This window comes from Chiloscyllium plagiosum, chromosome 14 (assembly GCF_004010195.1).
Source record: "Chiloscyllium plagiosum isolate BGI_BamShark_2017 chromosome 14, ASM401019v2, whole genome shotgun sequence".
Classification (NCBI taxonomy): domain Eukaryota; kingdom Metazoa; phylum Chordata; class Chondrichthyes; order Orectolobiformes; family Hemiscylliidae; genus Chiloscyllium; species Chiloscyllium plagiosum.
Window position 1 is genome coordinate 77,808,928 of NC_057723.1, and position 14,152 is coordinate 77,823,079.

Below are 14,152 nucleotides of genomic sequence, written 5' to 3' on the forward strand. Positions count from 1 at the left end.
CCAGCCCGGCACTGCCTTCCTGACCTGTAGTCTTCTTCTTGACCTCTCCGCCTCCATCCTACTCCGACCTATCACCCTCACCTTGACCTCTTTCCACCTATCACATTTCCAACGCCCCTCCTCCAAGTCCCTCCTCCCTACCTTTTATCTTCTCCTGCTGAACACACTCTGCTCATTCCTGAGGAAGGGCCTGTGCCCGAAACGTCGAATCTCCTGTTCCCTGGATGCTGCCTGACCTGCTGTGCTGTTCCAGCAATAAAGTTTCAACTTTGATCTCCAGCATCTGCAGACCTCACTTTCTCCTCCTAAGAGAGGTCGACACCTAGGGCAGGAGTCTTTTGTGGATATATCCATTTCAAACAGGTATGCTGTTTTGGAAAATGTAAGGGGTGATGGATGCTTAGGGGAACGTAGCACGAACAGCCAAGTTTCTGGTATTGAGACTGGCTCTAATGCAACGAGGGGTACATCGGCTTCCAAGAGATCAACTGTATTTGGGGATTCTGTAGTCTGAAGTACAGACAGACGTTTCTGTGGCCAGCAGAGAAAAAGCAGAATGGTGTGTTGTTTCCCTGGTGCCAGGATCAAGGATGTCTCAGAGAGGGTGCAGAATGTTCTCACAGGGGAGAGGGGCCAGCAAGAGGTCATTGTCCACATTGAAATCAACGATATCGGAAGGGAAAACGTTGAGATTCTGAAGGGAGATTACAGAGAGTTAGGCAGAAATTTAAAAAGCACAGCAGTTCAGGCAGCATCCAAGGAGCTTCGAAATCGACGTTTCGGGCAAAAGCCCTTCATCAGAAATGTTGTAGAGAGTGGAGGAAAACTTCTTCAAGGCAGGCATCCTTGCAAGAGGATTCGCAGTAGGGTTAAAATCAACAAGGTAAAAACAATGACTGCAGATGCTGGAAACCAGATTCTGGATCAGTGGTGCTGGAAGAGCACAGCAATTCAGGCAGCATCCAAGGAGCTTCGAAATCGACGTTTCGGGCAAAAGCCCTTCATCAGGGCTTTTACCCGAAACGTTGATTTTGAAGCTCCTCGGGGATGCTGCCTGAACTGCTGTGCTCTTCCAGCACCACTGATCCAGAATCTGGTTTCCAGCATCTGCAGTCATTGTTTTTACCTAGAAATTTAAAAAGGATGTCTTCAAGGGTAGTAATATCTGGATTACTCCAAGTGCTTCGAGCGAGTGAGGGCAGGCATAGGACGATAGAGCAGATGATTACATGGCTGAGGAGCTGGTGTATGGGAGGAGGATTCACATTTTTGGATCATTGGAATCTCTTTTGGGGTAGAAGTGACCTGTACAAGAAGGATAGATTGCACCTAAAATTGGAAGGGGACTAAAATGCTGGCAGGGAAATTTGATAGAACTGCTTGGGAGGATTTAAACTAGTAAGTGGGGGGGGGGGGGGGTGTACGCAGGGAGATAGTGAGGAAAGAGATCAATCTGAGACGGGTACAGTTGAGAACAGAAGAAGTGAGTCAAACAGTCAGGGCAGGCAGAGACAAGGTAGGACTAATATATTAAACTGCATTTATTTCAATGCAAGGGGCCGAACTGGGAAGACAGATGAACTCAGGGCATGGCTAGGAACATGGGACTGGGATATCATAGCAATTACAGAAACATGTCTCAGGGATGGGCAGGACTGGCAACTCAATATTCCAGGATACAAATGCTACAGGAAGGATAGAAAGGGAGGCAAGAGAGGAGGGGGAGTGGCATTTTCGATAAGGGATAGCATTACAGCTGTGCTGAGGAAGGATATTCTTGGAAATACATCCAGGGAAGTTATTTGGGTGGAACTGAGAAATAAGAAAGGGATGATCACCTTATTGAGATTGTATTATAGACCCCCTAATAGTCAGAGGGAAATTGAGAAACAAACTTGTTAAGAGATTTCAGCTATCTGTAAGAATAATAGGGTAGTTATGGTAGGGAATTTTGGGAAAGCAAATCTTGCCAGGACTTTACACTTAATGGTAAGGTCCTAGGGAGTAATGCTGAACAAAGAGACCATGGAGTGCAGGTTCATAGTTTCTTGAAAGTGGAGTCGCAGATAGATAGGATAGTGAAGGCGGTGTTTGGTATGCTTTCCTTTATTGGTCAGAGTACTGAGTACAGGAGTTGGGAGGTCATGTTGCTGCTGTACAGGACATTAGTTAGGCCACTGTTGGAATATTGCGTCCAATTCTGGCCTCCTTCCTAATGGAAAGATGTTATGAAACTTGAAAGGGTTCAGAAAAGATTTACAAGGATGTTGCCAGGGTTGGAGGATCTGAGCTACCGGGAGAGGCCGAACAGGCTGGGGCTGTTTTCCCTGGAACGACGGAGGCTGAGGGGTGACCTTATAGAGGTTTACAAAATTATGAGGGGCATGGATAGGATAAATAGGTAAAGTCTTTCCCCTGGGGTCGGGGAGTCCAGAACTAGAGGACATAGGTTTAGGGTGAGAGGGGAAAGATATAAAAGAGACCTAAGGGGCGACTTTTTCACGCAGAGAGTGGTACGTGTATGGAATGAGCTGCCAGAGGAAGTGGTGGAAGCTGGTACAATTGCAACATTTAAAAGGCATTTGGATAGGAATATGAATAGGAAGGGTTTGGAGGGATATGGGTCAGGTTTCTGGCAGGTGGGACTAGATTGGGTTGGGATATCTGGTCAGCATGGACTGGTCCAGATCCTGTTGTAATCTGAGGTAACCCTCTTCGCTGTCCACTATACCTCCAATTTTGGTGTCATCTGCAAACTTACTAACTGTACCTCTTATGCTCACATCCAAATCATTTACGTAAATGACAAAAAGTAGAGGACCCAGCACCGATCCTTGTGGCATTCCACAGCTCACAGGCCTCCAGTCTGAAAAACAATCCCCCACCACCACCCTCTGTCTTCTACCTTTGAGCCAGTTCTGTAGCCAAATGGCGAGTTCTCCCTGTATTCCGTGAGATCTAACCTTGCTAACGAGTCTCCCATGGGGAACCTTTTAAATAATTTTTAGTGATTCATTTTAATGGGAAGAAATTTAAAGGAAAATCCTAGCATACATAAACAAGTATCTGAAGTTGGTAGAACAAGATAAGAAGGCTGTCAAAAAAGCATGCGGCATGCACAGCTTTATGGAAGCACTGAGTACAAAAGCAAGGAAGTTATGCTGAACCTTTATCACTGGTCAGTACCCATCTAGAGTATATTTTCAATTCTGGATAGGTGCATGCAACAGATCAACACATGCAAGATGATCAAACAGCCTCCTTCTTTTCCCTATCACTTATGATTGATAGAAACTTACAGTAGAATCCTTTTTTATTATTTTGGCAACTGGTTCACCATCTTGATGGAGCTCCTCATAGCGACGTACTTTATTAGCATGCTTCTTGCTCTGTGGATTATAGCAGAAGACAGTGATTGACATCTAGAGACCAATGAATACCTGAAACTCTGAACTTTTAATATATTATATGAATAATGATTGATGGAAAACAATCTTCATAGCCATGGTATAAATTTAAAATGCTACATGTTCAGTGCAAAAGTCATGAGTCAGTCTTCATGATACAAAATGATATGCACTGTAGTGGAATGGCTGCATCTTTTTGCCAATTCAAGCAAAAGGATCTTATACCTTCCTGTACATTAATTCTAACTTTAGAAAGTTTTAGCTTCTTAAAAATTTGTTATAACCCATTGGTAGAATACATTGATACATTCATATTAAACTTCAATTTTGCAGCCCAGAATCTCTACACAAAGTTTCAGCATTTACCTAAATCATTCTGACACACAATATTTTTATTTTAAAAAGGGCTGAATCAATTCAACCAATTCTTCTCATAACTGGCTAGAGAAGCAAAGATGGAAGAGGAGGTAGAAGCAGGAATGGGTCAGTACAGATCACAGATAGAATTGAGATGTTCACAGTTCTGGATGCCTCTGTACTATACCAGGAGAACAAACCAAGAAGGAGCTGCCTGTTGTTTTTATTTATAAAAAACAGATTTTGCACCTGGGATTCATGCTCAACACGCATTAACCGTTCCAGATTCTCAAACAGCCAAACTCATGGTGACATAGGGTTTGCCATGTTATTACCTGGTAATGTGCTAGTCTCTGGGACTCTGATATCAGCACAGCGTTACACACTTTGCAGTGAGTGTCCGTGAAGAGCTCACTATTTCCTTCGATGATCTTTTGTACTGTGAAAGAAGACCAAAAGAACAAAAGCGAAAGAGTAGAGATTCTGATGTTCTGCAGTAATTGTCTCCTTCACACAAATCCATTAATTTCACTGGTGTGCACATTCACCGTTAGAAACAACAAACCTTTGCTAATTACCTATATTCTGTAGTAAAGTACTAAATACCCTTGCAACTTCACAAACTTTCTTTTTGAAGTAAATGCCTATCTGTGAGACACCTTGTATTGTGATGCTACGACCAACATTACCCTTTTATAACAGTAGGATGACAACATGAGTACAAGATACATTTTGAGGCAGTCTGACTCATGCTTTTTCAAAATGAAGATGCTAAAGAAATAACTTGTTCTAATTAAGAGTCACTCAATGAAAAGTTAACTCTGCTTTTTCTCCAAAGATGTTGTAATACCTGCTGAGTTTCTCCAACAATTTCTGATTCTGTATCACTACCTCAGCTGACAAAATAAATCTTTAAAGTCCAAAATTGCTCCAATATTAGAAGCTTAACTCTGCTTAAAGAGTCAATATTTCTTCCAATATTTGAAAGACACTGACTTGTCACTAAATACTGCCAAATATGAAACAGATTGCTACTAAATATTTATAGTATTTGGGTGTTAAAACCCCGGATTATTTTTAAGGCTTCTGGCTTCCAGTCAAGGAAGATGGGTTAAGGTTTGAAGCCTTCAGGTGAATAATTTTGCTTCATTCCATTGCTTAGGATAGCCAATAAAATATAGTTGTCAAACAGAACTCTGGAAAAGTCCAAATCTTTCTATATGATGTAAATGAAGTAATCCAGTAGCGGCCCAAACACTGCATGTGAAATCACAGCAAATTTACCGGTGTAAAAAAATTGCAAATAATTTCAAAACATCAAACTACAGAAAAATATAATCAAAACAGCACAATATGACACACATAAAACACTTATTATTGAATATTAAATATTATGGAAGAATTCCACAATCAAGCCAAGCACTATGTCAGATCTTTAAAAAAACAAGAAAAATTGGTCATAATTTCCATGAAGAGTTCTGTAGAGTCAGCCTGAAGATGGAAAGATTCAACTATAGTAGATAGCAAAGAGAGTTGGACAAAGTAGGTTTCAGGAAGTGGAAGTGAAACTCAAGGTTTTAGCAAGAAAAATTAAGAGTGAGTTGCTAAAGCAACTTCAATTGTGAGACCTGGATAGTAGGAGAAAATTGAGTAAGATTATGCCTTACACTGCAGAGGTGTGAGTCAAATTAAACTCTGTTCAGTGATTTAAGTGTGTTACATCCTAGTTCTACATAGATTAAAATTTGAATTAGAGCAGCAATTAATGGCTTTACAAAAAATTATAAGTATGTGACATTTTAACATCAAAATGCCATGGATGTTTTCTTATGAAGCCCAATCAACATGTCAGATGCATATCTTTTAAAATTAATCAGTGAGAAACAATTTCTCCAGAGTAGAACCATGCCAATGGCTGAAGGAAGATTTTCGCAATTTATTGTTTACATTTTCTGCTCATCTCATGAAATAGATGACATTGGGCATTTCAGAGCCAGGATTTCTATTCAACAACTTCTGGAGATCCCTGCTAGAAAGTGCATGCGCAGGTCACTTGGGGAACACGATTAGAGTCAAAGAATCCCGACAGTGCAGTGACCATTCAGTCCATCGAATATATACCAACCCTCCAAAGAGCATTCGACCCAGATCCTACCCTAAACCCATAACCCCACATTAACCATGGCTAATCCACCTACCCTATACGTCCCCTGACTGTATGGAAAATTTAATATGGCCAATCCATCTAACCTGCACATCTGTGGACCACGGAGGGAACCAGAGCTCCTGCTGGAAACAGGGAGACACAGGGAGAACGTGCAAACTCCACACATTAGTCACCCAAAGCTGGAATCGAACCTGGCAGCAGTGATAACCACAGAGCCACTTTGCCCTGTAATGCTTTAATCAGTTGAATAACCTCTCAGTGCTCACTCTCTGGTTTTGATCTGATAAGCAGGCCATTGAACCATCAATCTGGTTCTGTCATTCAATAAGACCAGGCCAGATCTAATTGTTGCCTTAACTTCACTTACCTACCTGCCACTCTGAAAACTTGATTTCCTCGTGAATCAGTAACGCCCAACTCAGCCTTAAATACATTCTTCCACCAACCTTTGCTGGAGAGAATTCCAAAGGCTAATGACCCTCAGAAAAGCATTTCCTCCCTGTTTGTTTTCAGTGGGAAGCCCCTTATTCTCAAACTTGTTTTAGAATCCTCCATGAGTGCAATCTTCCTCTCAGTATCTGTCCATTCAAGCTCCTTCAGAATCTGATATTTCAATATGATCACCTCTCATTTTTTCTAAACTCCAATGAGTCAATTTCTCCACATAAACCAATCCCTTCATCAAGAGTCAGCCCAACGAAATTTCTCTATACTGTTTCTAATGTAAGTATGTCCCTCCTTAGGTAATTCCTCTAGGTATGGTCTCACCAATACCCTGCACAGTTGTCACAAGGCTTCCCCACCTTTATAATTCATCTCCATTACAGTAAAGGCCAACATTCCATTTGCCTTCTCAAATACTTGCTGTACATTAACCACAAAAGGTTAGAATGCATAAGGACACCCAGATCCCTCTACTGAAGCATTCTGCATTCTCTCTAATAGGCAAACCTTTTCTGACCTGAGTCAGACAAATATTGGCCTCTTGCCTTTCTAGAGGTTTCTGGCTAGGCTTCTGAGGTAACAGGTTTTATAACAGAAGCAGTTCAGTATACCAGTCAGGTAGTGAGAATGTGGATTGTCACAGAAACCATTCATCCTTTTAACAGCAATAGCAAGCTTTGAGAAGAGTTGAGGTTCTGGATATAGGTTTGCTCACTGAGCTGGAAGGTTCATTTCCAGACGTTTCATCACCCCACTAGGTAACACCCTCAGGCAAAGCACTGCTGCTAAGTCTGCTTTCTATTTATATGTTTGTGTTTCTTTGGGTTGGTGATGTCATTTCCCGGGGTGAAGATACTTCCTGTAATTTTTCTCTGGGGGTAGGTAGATGGCGTCTAACCCGATGTGTTTGTTGACTGAGTTCCAGTTGGAATGCCATACTTCTAGGAATTCTCTTGCGTGTCTTTGTTTGGCTTTTCCTAGGATGGATATGTTGTCCCAGTCGAAGTGGTGTCCTTCCACATCCGTATATAAGGATACTAGTGAGAGAGGATCATGTCTATTTGTGACTAGTTGGTGTTCTCATATCCTGGTGGTTAGTTTGTTGCCTGTTTGTCCAATGTAGTGTTTGTTACAAACCCACCAACACTAAAACAGCAGCTAATGAACTTGAAAAAACCTATACAGACAACAAGCGAAACTAATGTCATTTACAAAATACAGTGCAAGGACTGTAACAAACACTACATTGCATGTAAACCTTACATACAGCATCAAAACAATCCAAAACATCCCCAGCTCTGATGTAGGAATAAAAATTCCTAATATAATTGTTTCCCATGACATGTCAGACAAGTTAAAACTTGCTCTAAGTTTGGGCTATAAAACTGAGACCCCCTCCCAATTTCAATTCACTGTTTGACCCCATTCACTCACATCTGAACACTAAACATATAAATAGACAGCAGGACTTATCAGCAGTGCTTCGCCAGAGGCTCACTGAAGTTTTTACAGCATTAGCTGTTATGTTTCACAATTAAAGCCTGCAATGACAGCTACTAAGAGAATGTAAGGCAAGTGAAGGAGTACAATAGCAAATGGTGGGTGCGTACGAGGTGAGTAAGTGGGTAAGGTGTTAGGGGAAACGGTGTTCAGATGTGAGTGAATGGGGTCAAACAGTGAATTGAAATGGTGGTTGGGGGGGGGGGTCTCAGCTTTATAGTTAGCCCAAATTTAAACTTGTCTGACATGTCATGGGAAACAATTATATTAGTATTTTTTGTTCCTACATCAGAGCTGGGGATGTTTTGGATTGTTTTAATGCTTGGCAATTGTCTATTTAAACTTCCAGGCAATTACCAAATAGTCAGTGCGTTGGGACTTCCAAGATTCTTCTTCTTTTCCACCTGGGATAACCTCACATCTTCCCACATTATAGTCCATCTGCCAAATTCTGGCCCAGCACAACTTATTTGTATTTCTCATTGCACCCTCCTCACAATTTGCTGTCCTTTTTCCTGTTGTCAGCAAATTTCACAATACTGTCAGTACATTCATCCAAATCATTAATTCATCATAAATATTTCAGGCTTCAGAGCAATTCTCAGTGGATTGCAAACATGAAATTTGTTATGGACCAGATGAAACCCCCTCAAAATATATCAAGGAGATAGTCTAAACTCGAACTTTTATCTTATTTAAAGGTAAGTGAAACTTGAAAGGGTTCAGAAAAGATTTGCAAGGAAGTTGCCAGAGTTGGAGGGTTTGATCTATAGGGTGAGGGTGAATAGGCTGGGGCCATTTTTCCTGGAGCATCGAAGGCAGAGAGGTGACCTTAAAGAGGTTTATAAAATCATGGAGAATATAGATTGGGAAAATACCTTGTCTATTTATCCTGAGATGGGGGAGTCCAGAACTAGAGGTCATAGGTTTAAGGTGAGAGGGGCAAGATTTAAAAGGGACCTATAAGGGGTAACTTTTTCATGCAAAGTGTGGTGCATGTATGGAATGAGCTACCAGAGGAAGTGGAGGAGGCTGGTACAATTGCAACATTTAAAATTAATTTGGATGGGTATATGAATAGGAAGGGGTTTGAGGGATATGGGCTAAATGCTGGCAAATGGAACTAAATTTATTTAGGATATCTGGTCAGCACGGACGAGTTGGACCAAAGAGTCATAGATATATACAACGCAAAAACAGACTCTAAGTGTAAGATGCTGAAAATGTGTTGCTGGAAAAGCGCAGCAGGTCAGGCAGCATCCAGGGAACAGGAGAATCGACGTTTCGGGCATAAGCCCTTCTTCAGGAATCTTCAGCCCTTCCTGAAGAAGGGCTTATGCCCGAAACGTCGATTCTCCTGTTCCTTGGATGCTGCCTGACCTGCTGCGCTTTTCCAGCAACACATTTTCAGCTCTGATCTCCAGCATCTGCAGACCTCACTTTCTCCTCTAAGTGTAAGATGCTGTGTTCCAGATGTAACTCAATTGATTAGATTAGATTACATTACAGTGTGGAAACAGGCCCTTCGGCCCAACAAGTCCACACCGACCCGCCGAAGCGAAACCCACCCATACCCCTACATTTACCCCTTACCTAACACTACGGGCAATTTAGTATGGCCAATTCACCTGACCCTGCACATCTTTGGATTGTGGGAGGAAACCGGAGCACCCGGAGGAAACCCACGCAGACACGGGGAGAACGTGCAAACTCCACACAGTCAGTCGCCTGAGGAGGGAATTGAACCCGGGTCTCTGGCGCTGTGAGGCAGCAGTGCTAACCACTGTGCCACCGTGCCGCCCATATTGGTCAACTACTAGGCTTTAAGCAAAACGCATTTTATTCTTACAATACAGTTAAAATACAAAGGAAAAAGATGAAGTGGCATAACTTGAACTCTATTGACATACTTAATGAAGTAATATTATTTAACTACTAATCAACTACTATTCCAATATAGCAACATCCTATAAACATACCTTTGGAAAGGCAAATTCAAAAGATTTCCCTCACTTGCTCTCTCCTGCAATCCAGGAGAAAGAACACCGACAGAAATATTCTAGTAGCAGAGAAAGAATTTAAGCTTTATGCTGCAGCAGGGAGAGAGAGTGAGAAAGCAAGAGGGAGAGAGAACGAGCGTGAGAGAGCTGTATCTATCTGCTTCAACTCAAATAAAACCCAACTTCTTTTTGATGAGTCAGATACAATACACAATTCTGGCAGTAGGTTTGTTTACAGACGTTTTGTCACCATACATCAGTGAGCCTCCAGATGTTGTAAACTAGCATGTTACCTAGTACGGTGACGAAACATCTGAAAACGAACCTTTCAGTTCAGCGAGCAAACCTACATTCAGAACCTCAACCTGAGCTACAAATCTTCTCAAAACTCACTAACATTACACAGTACTGTGCAGACAGCATAAACCAAAAGTGATGTTTGTCACTTTCTGCAGCGAGTACGATATACCTGACAAATCAATTTTCAACAGAAAGCAGTCTTTAAACTCCTGTACAATATTCACGTGTCGCTGTACCCAAGTTTAAAATGTAGTCAAAAGAATCTGAATCTGTCCCTTTTTCTGTTGATTCAATGTAGTAATATGTACATTTAACTGCACTACGTTTTTGAGAAATAAAGTTGCTCAGCAACCACATTTTTCATTAATTTGCAAAACCGCTATCGTAATGGAACAGAATCTGCAAACATTTGATCACAATGTTATACCACAGTCAATCAATCACATTAGAATCTGATGCATCTTAAGCTGATCAGAAGATTTTGTTTTCCCTGATAAAAAGCTCGGTACAAATATTAACACCAACAACAGACCTCATCACCCACCTAATTATTTGGACCTAAGAAGCAAAATTTTCTATGTATATTTATCCACAACGCATGAGTGAGTTAATCTAACAAGCAAAATAGACAATTTGCAATGGGAAAACAAGTTTGGTAGCACCTGTGAACAGAAAGACAGAATTAAAGTTTGAGGTTATGGCCTTTCATCAGGACTGAATGTTACAGATTAAATAATAAAAAAGTACTTAATCAAGGCAAGAAAGGATACAGTTGAGAAAGAGCTACTGAAAAAGCAGGATAGTGGGCAGAAGTATAATGGAAGAATTTAAAAAGGTCAGAATAATTATAAATTATATCAGAACCACAATGACTATTCATTGTTTAAATAAATGAGAATAATGATTACGATCTTAAATTGTTAATGTTTTCAGATTAGAGCAGGTTTAGGAAACACAACCAATTCAGCTCCTGTGTAGCCCTGAAAACACACTCCCAAGTCACTAATAATTGTAATTTCTGAAGTAACATTTGCCCATCATTTACTACAATAACCGATCAGTTCAAAAAGACTTCTTTGAAGTCTCAATCCCCAGGTTATTGATCCCCTCAACTACAAAAGTATTATAATCGACCTGTTCCACACAAAACAAATCAATCCTCGATCCAACATCATTGTGCATCATCTCTAATATTCATTGTCTCTCCAAAGTTTTTGAATGTCCCAAATCATTCTCTAATTCAATATTTGAATTCCAGGTTGTTTTTAGACCATGCGAAAATAATGAAACTCCTTATCAGTGACATCAAATTTGAGTGACAAAGATAAATTCTTAATCATCCCTCATCATCTACAAATCTTCCCAAATCACCACCACTGAATAAAGATACTACACTGTCATCTAGGTGAATGGGATTGCATTCAATAATTCATCTTTTCTGGTGCATGGACCGCTGAGGTCCGAAACAGAAAGTCAATGTGCCTTATTCTTCCATAGTCACAACATTCCCTACTGGTGCTTTGCCAATTCAGATCTCTTGACCAGGTCCAATTTTACTTATTCACCACTGGTAGCCATTGCTTCAGCTGCTAAGTCTCAAATGCTTTGCAATTTTTAAAATATTATTCATTCATTTATTGCCAATCCTGAATTGCCCAGAGTGTAGTCTCAGTCAACCACATTGCTATGGGTCAGGAGTCACATCTAGGCCAGACCAGGTAAAGATGGCAGATTTCCTTCCCTAAAAGGACATTAGTGAATCATAACAGTTTTTATAACAATTGACAGTGATTACATGGTTGCTGTTAGGCTGGCTTTTTCGTTTCAGATTTTTTAGAAATGGATGTCAAATTTTAGTTTTTGCCAAGATGGGATTTAAACACTTGGGCATACAGCACCAGCCTCAGGTTTATGCCACCACCTCCCCTTCTAAACATCCACAGCTCTTTTTTCTCCTTTAATGTCCTACCTCTGAATACTTTTATGTGCCCTAAGATCTCACAAGGATTGATGGACACTTTGATTCACATTTTCTTGTGAAGGACATTGGCACTTTTTTTGCTACGTTAAAATATATATGGAAGTTGTCACTCTTGAGGGAGGGCACCCAGCAGGCAGAAGCATATAATATGCCAAGCATTCCACAAAGAGCATTTGGGTTACCAATATGACCAGTTACTAAATATTTCTCCTCAGTTCACAAGTGATATTCTAAGCTTCCAGTCAGTTAACATTTTAATATTCCCTCCCCTGGTCTCTTACATTGTTCGAATGAAATTCTAATGAAGCACTTCTTTTGACCAGGCACTTCAAAACTTTCAGGACTCAATATTTACATCAGCAATTTAAAATTATAATCACTGCTCTGATTTTTCAGATTAAAGGTCTATTGTTGTCATTTACACTTCCTAGCCAACTTTGCTCATTTGTTCCACTACTACCCTACTTTGCCTAATAACATAATCTAACCATTTTGGCATTTAATGAAGTCTATCTTGCATCCTGTCATAAACCTTACCTTTTGTTCTTTCCTCCTCTTCTCTCTCACCTTTCTTCCCTGAAAAGAAAAAACAATAAAAACTACAACTATTGGAAATGCAAACAGAGAATGCTGGCACTGACATTTACTCATACCCTTTTCATCCCATCCCAAAATCATAATTGTGTGCCCCTTGTGCACCTTCCAACCCGACTTCTGCTTAAAATGGATTATCCGCCAAGATCTCCTCCACCTCCAGCATGATGCCATCCCCAAACATACCCTCCTGTGCAGCATTCCAAAGGGAACGTTCCCTCTACAGCACCTTCATTCACTCCAACAATTCTTACAGTACTTTTTCAGGGATGCGAAGATCCAATGCCTGTCATTTCATTGTCCTCCCTTTCAACTATCTGACACCCCGAAAACTCCCTCCAGGTAAAATTATACTTCATTCAGTATACTCTAGTACTCACTGCTCACAATGTCAACTCCTCTACATTGAGGGTACCAAATGCATAATGAATTGCTGTTACACGGAAACATCTTTGCTCAGTCAACAAGCATGACCCTGAACTTCCTGATGCTCATCACTTCAATTTCCACCTTATTCCTACTCACTATTCTGTCCTTCACCTTCTAATGCTGTAATAAAAAAAAAATCAATGCAAACTGGAGGAACCTCACTTTTGGACCTTTTCTGCCCAGTCATTCATAACTCATCTATGCACATTTTTAACGTTTTTATCCATCACTATTCCCTTTGGTTCTTACACTATGGAACTTATTAAAAATCTTTCTTGGTCCCCCACACCCCACAAATGGCTTGTCATTTGTTCCTTCGCTCCTACTTGCTCAAAATCAAATTCACTTTCCGTAGTTTTAGTAGTAATGAAGAGTCATCGATCTGAAACGCGAACTTTTAACTGCTCTCCAGTCACCAACTGATCTGCTAAGTATTGCCAGCAGAACAAATTACTGCAAATGCTGGAATCTGTATTTCCAGCATTTTTTTTTTGTCTAAGCAAATGCTGGAAACACTCAGCAGATCAGACATCCTGTGTGCAGAGAGGAATAAATCTCAACAGCTCAGGTCTACGTGGAATAGGTTCTGACTGACGAAAGGCCGTCAACCTGAGACAGTAAAACTAATTCAGAGCACAGACGCTGCCTGACCTGCATGGGAGCACATTATTTTTGTTTGTTTTATACATCCTGCAGGGGACAGCAAGATGCAAACTTGTTCCCTGGACCCAGTGAAAGGTTACTGACCCTAAATGTTAGCTGCATGGGGCCCACATAGGTTGCTGAAGCAACAGCAGCTCTGTGCATGTATGTGTGGTGTGTGTTTTGATTTTCTTTATATAAATGGAGGAAGATTGTTTGATACAGTTACTGACCCTAAATGTTAGCTGCATGGGGCCCACATAGGTTGCTGAAGCAACAGCAGCTCTGTGCATGTATGTGTGGTGTGTGTTTTGATTTTCTTTATATAAAT

General features: G+C 40.8%; 1 protein-coding gene across 3 annotated transcripts in view; it reads right to left on the bottom strand.

Annotated features, from left to right (window-relative positions):
- Positions 1-14,152, bottom strand: part of LOC122556822 (zinc finger protein 346-like) — a 61,314-nt gene that overhangs the window by 44,304 nt on the left and 2,858 nt on the right. For 2 of the 3 annotated variants that reach the window (XM_043704030.1, XM_043704028.1), the window contains exons 2-4: positions 12,694-12,732; positions 4,100-4,203; positions 3,300-3,389 (exon numbers count right to left, since the gene is read on the bottom strand). In XM_043704030.1, the coding sequence (XP_043559965.1) occupies positions 3,300-3,389; positions 4,100-4,203; positions 12,694-12,732 (233 nt within the window). The remainder of the gene's footprint in view (positions 1-3,299; positions 3,390-4,099; positions 4,204-12,693; positions 12,733-14,152) is intronic. The other variant, XM_043704029.1, reaches the window with a different exon arrangement.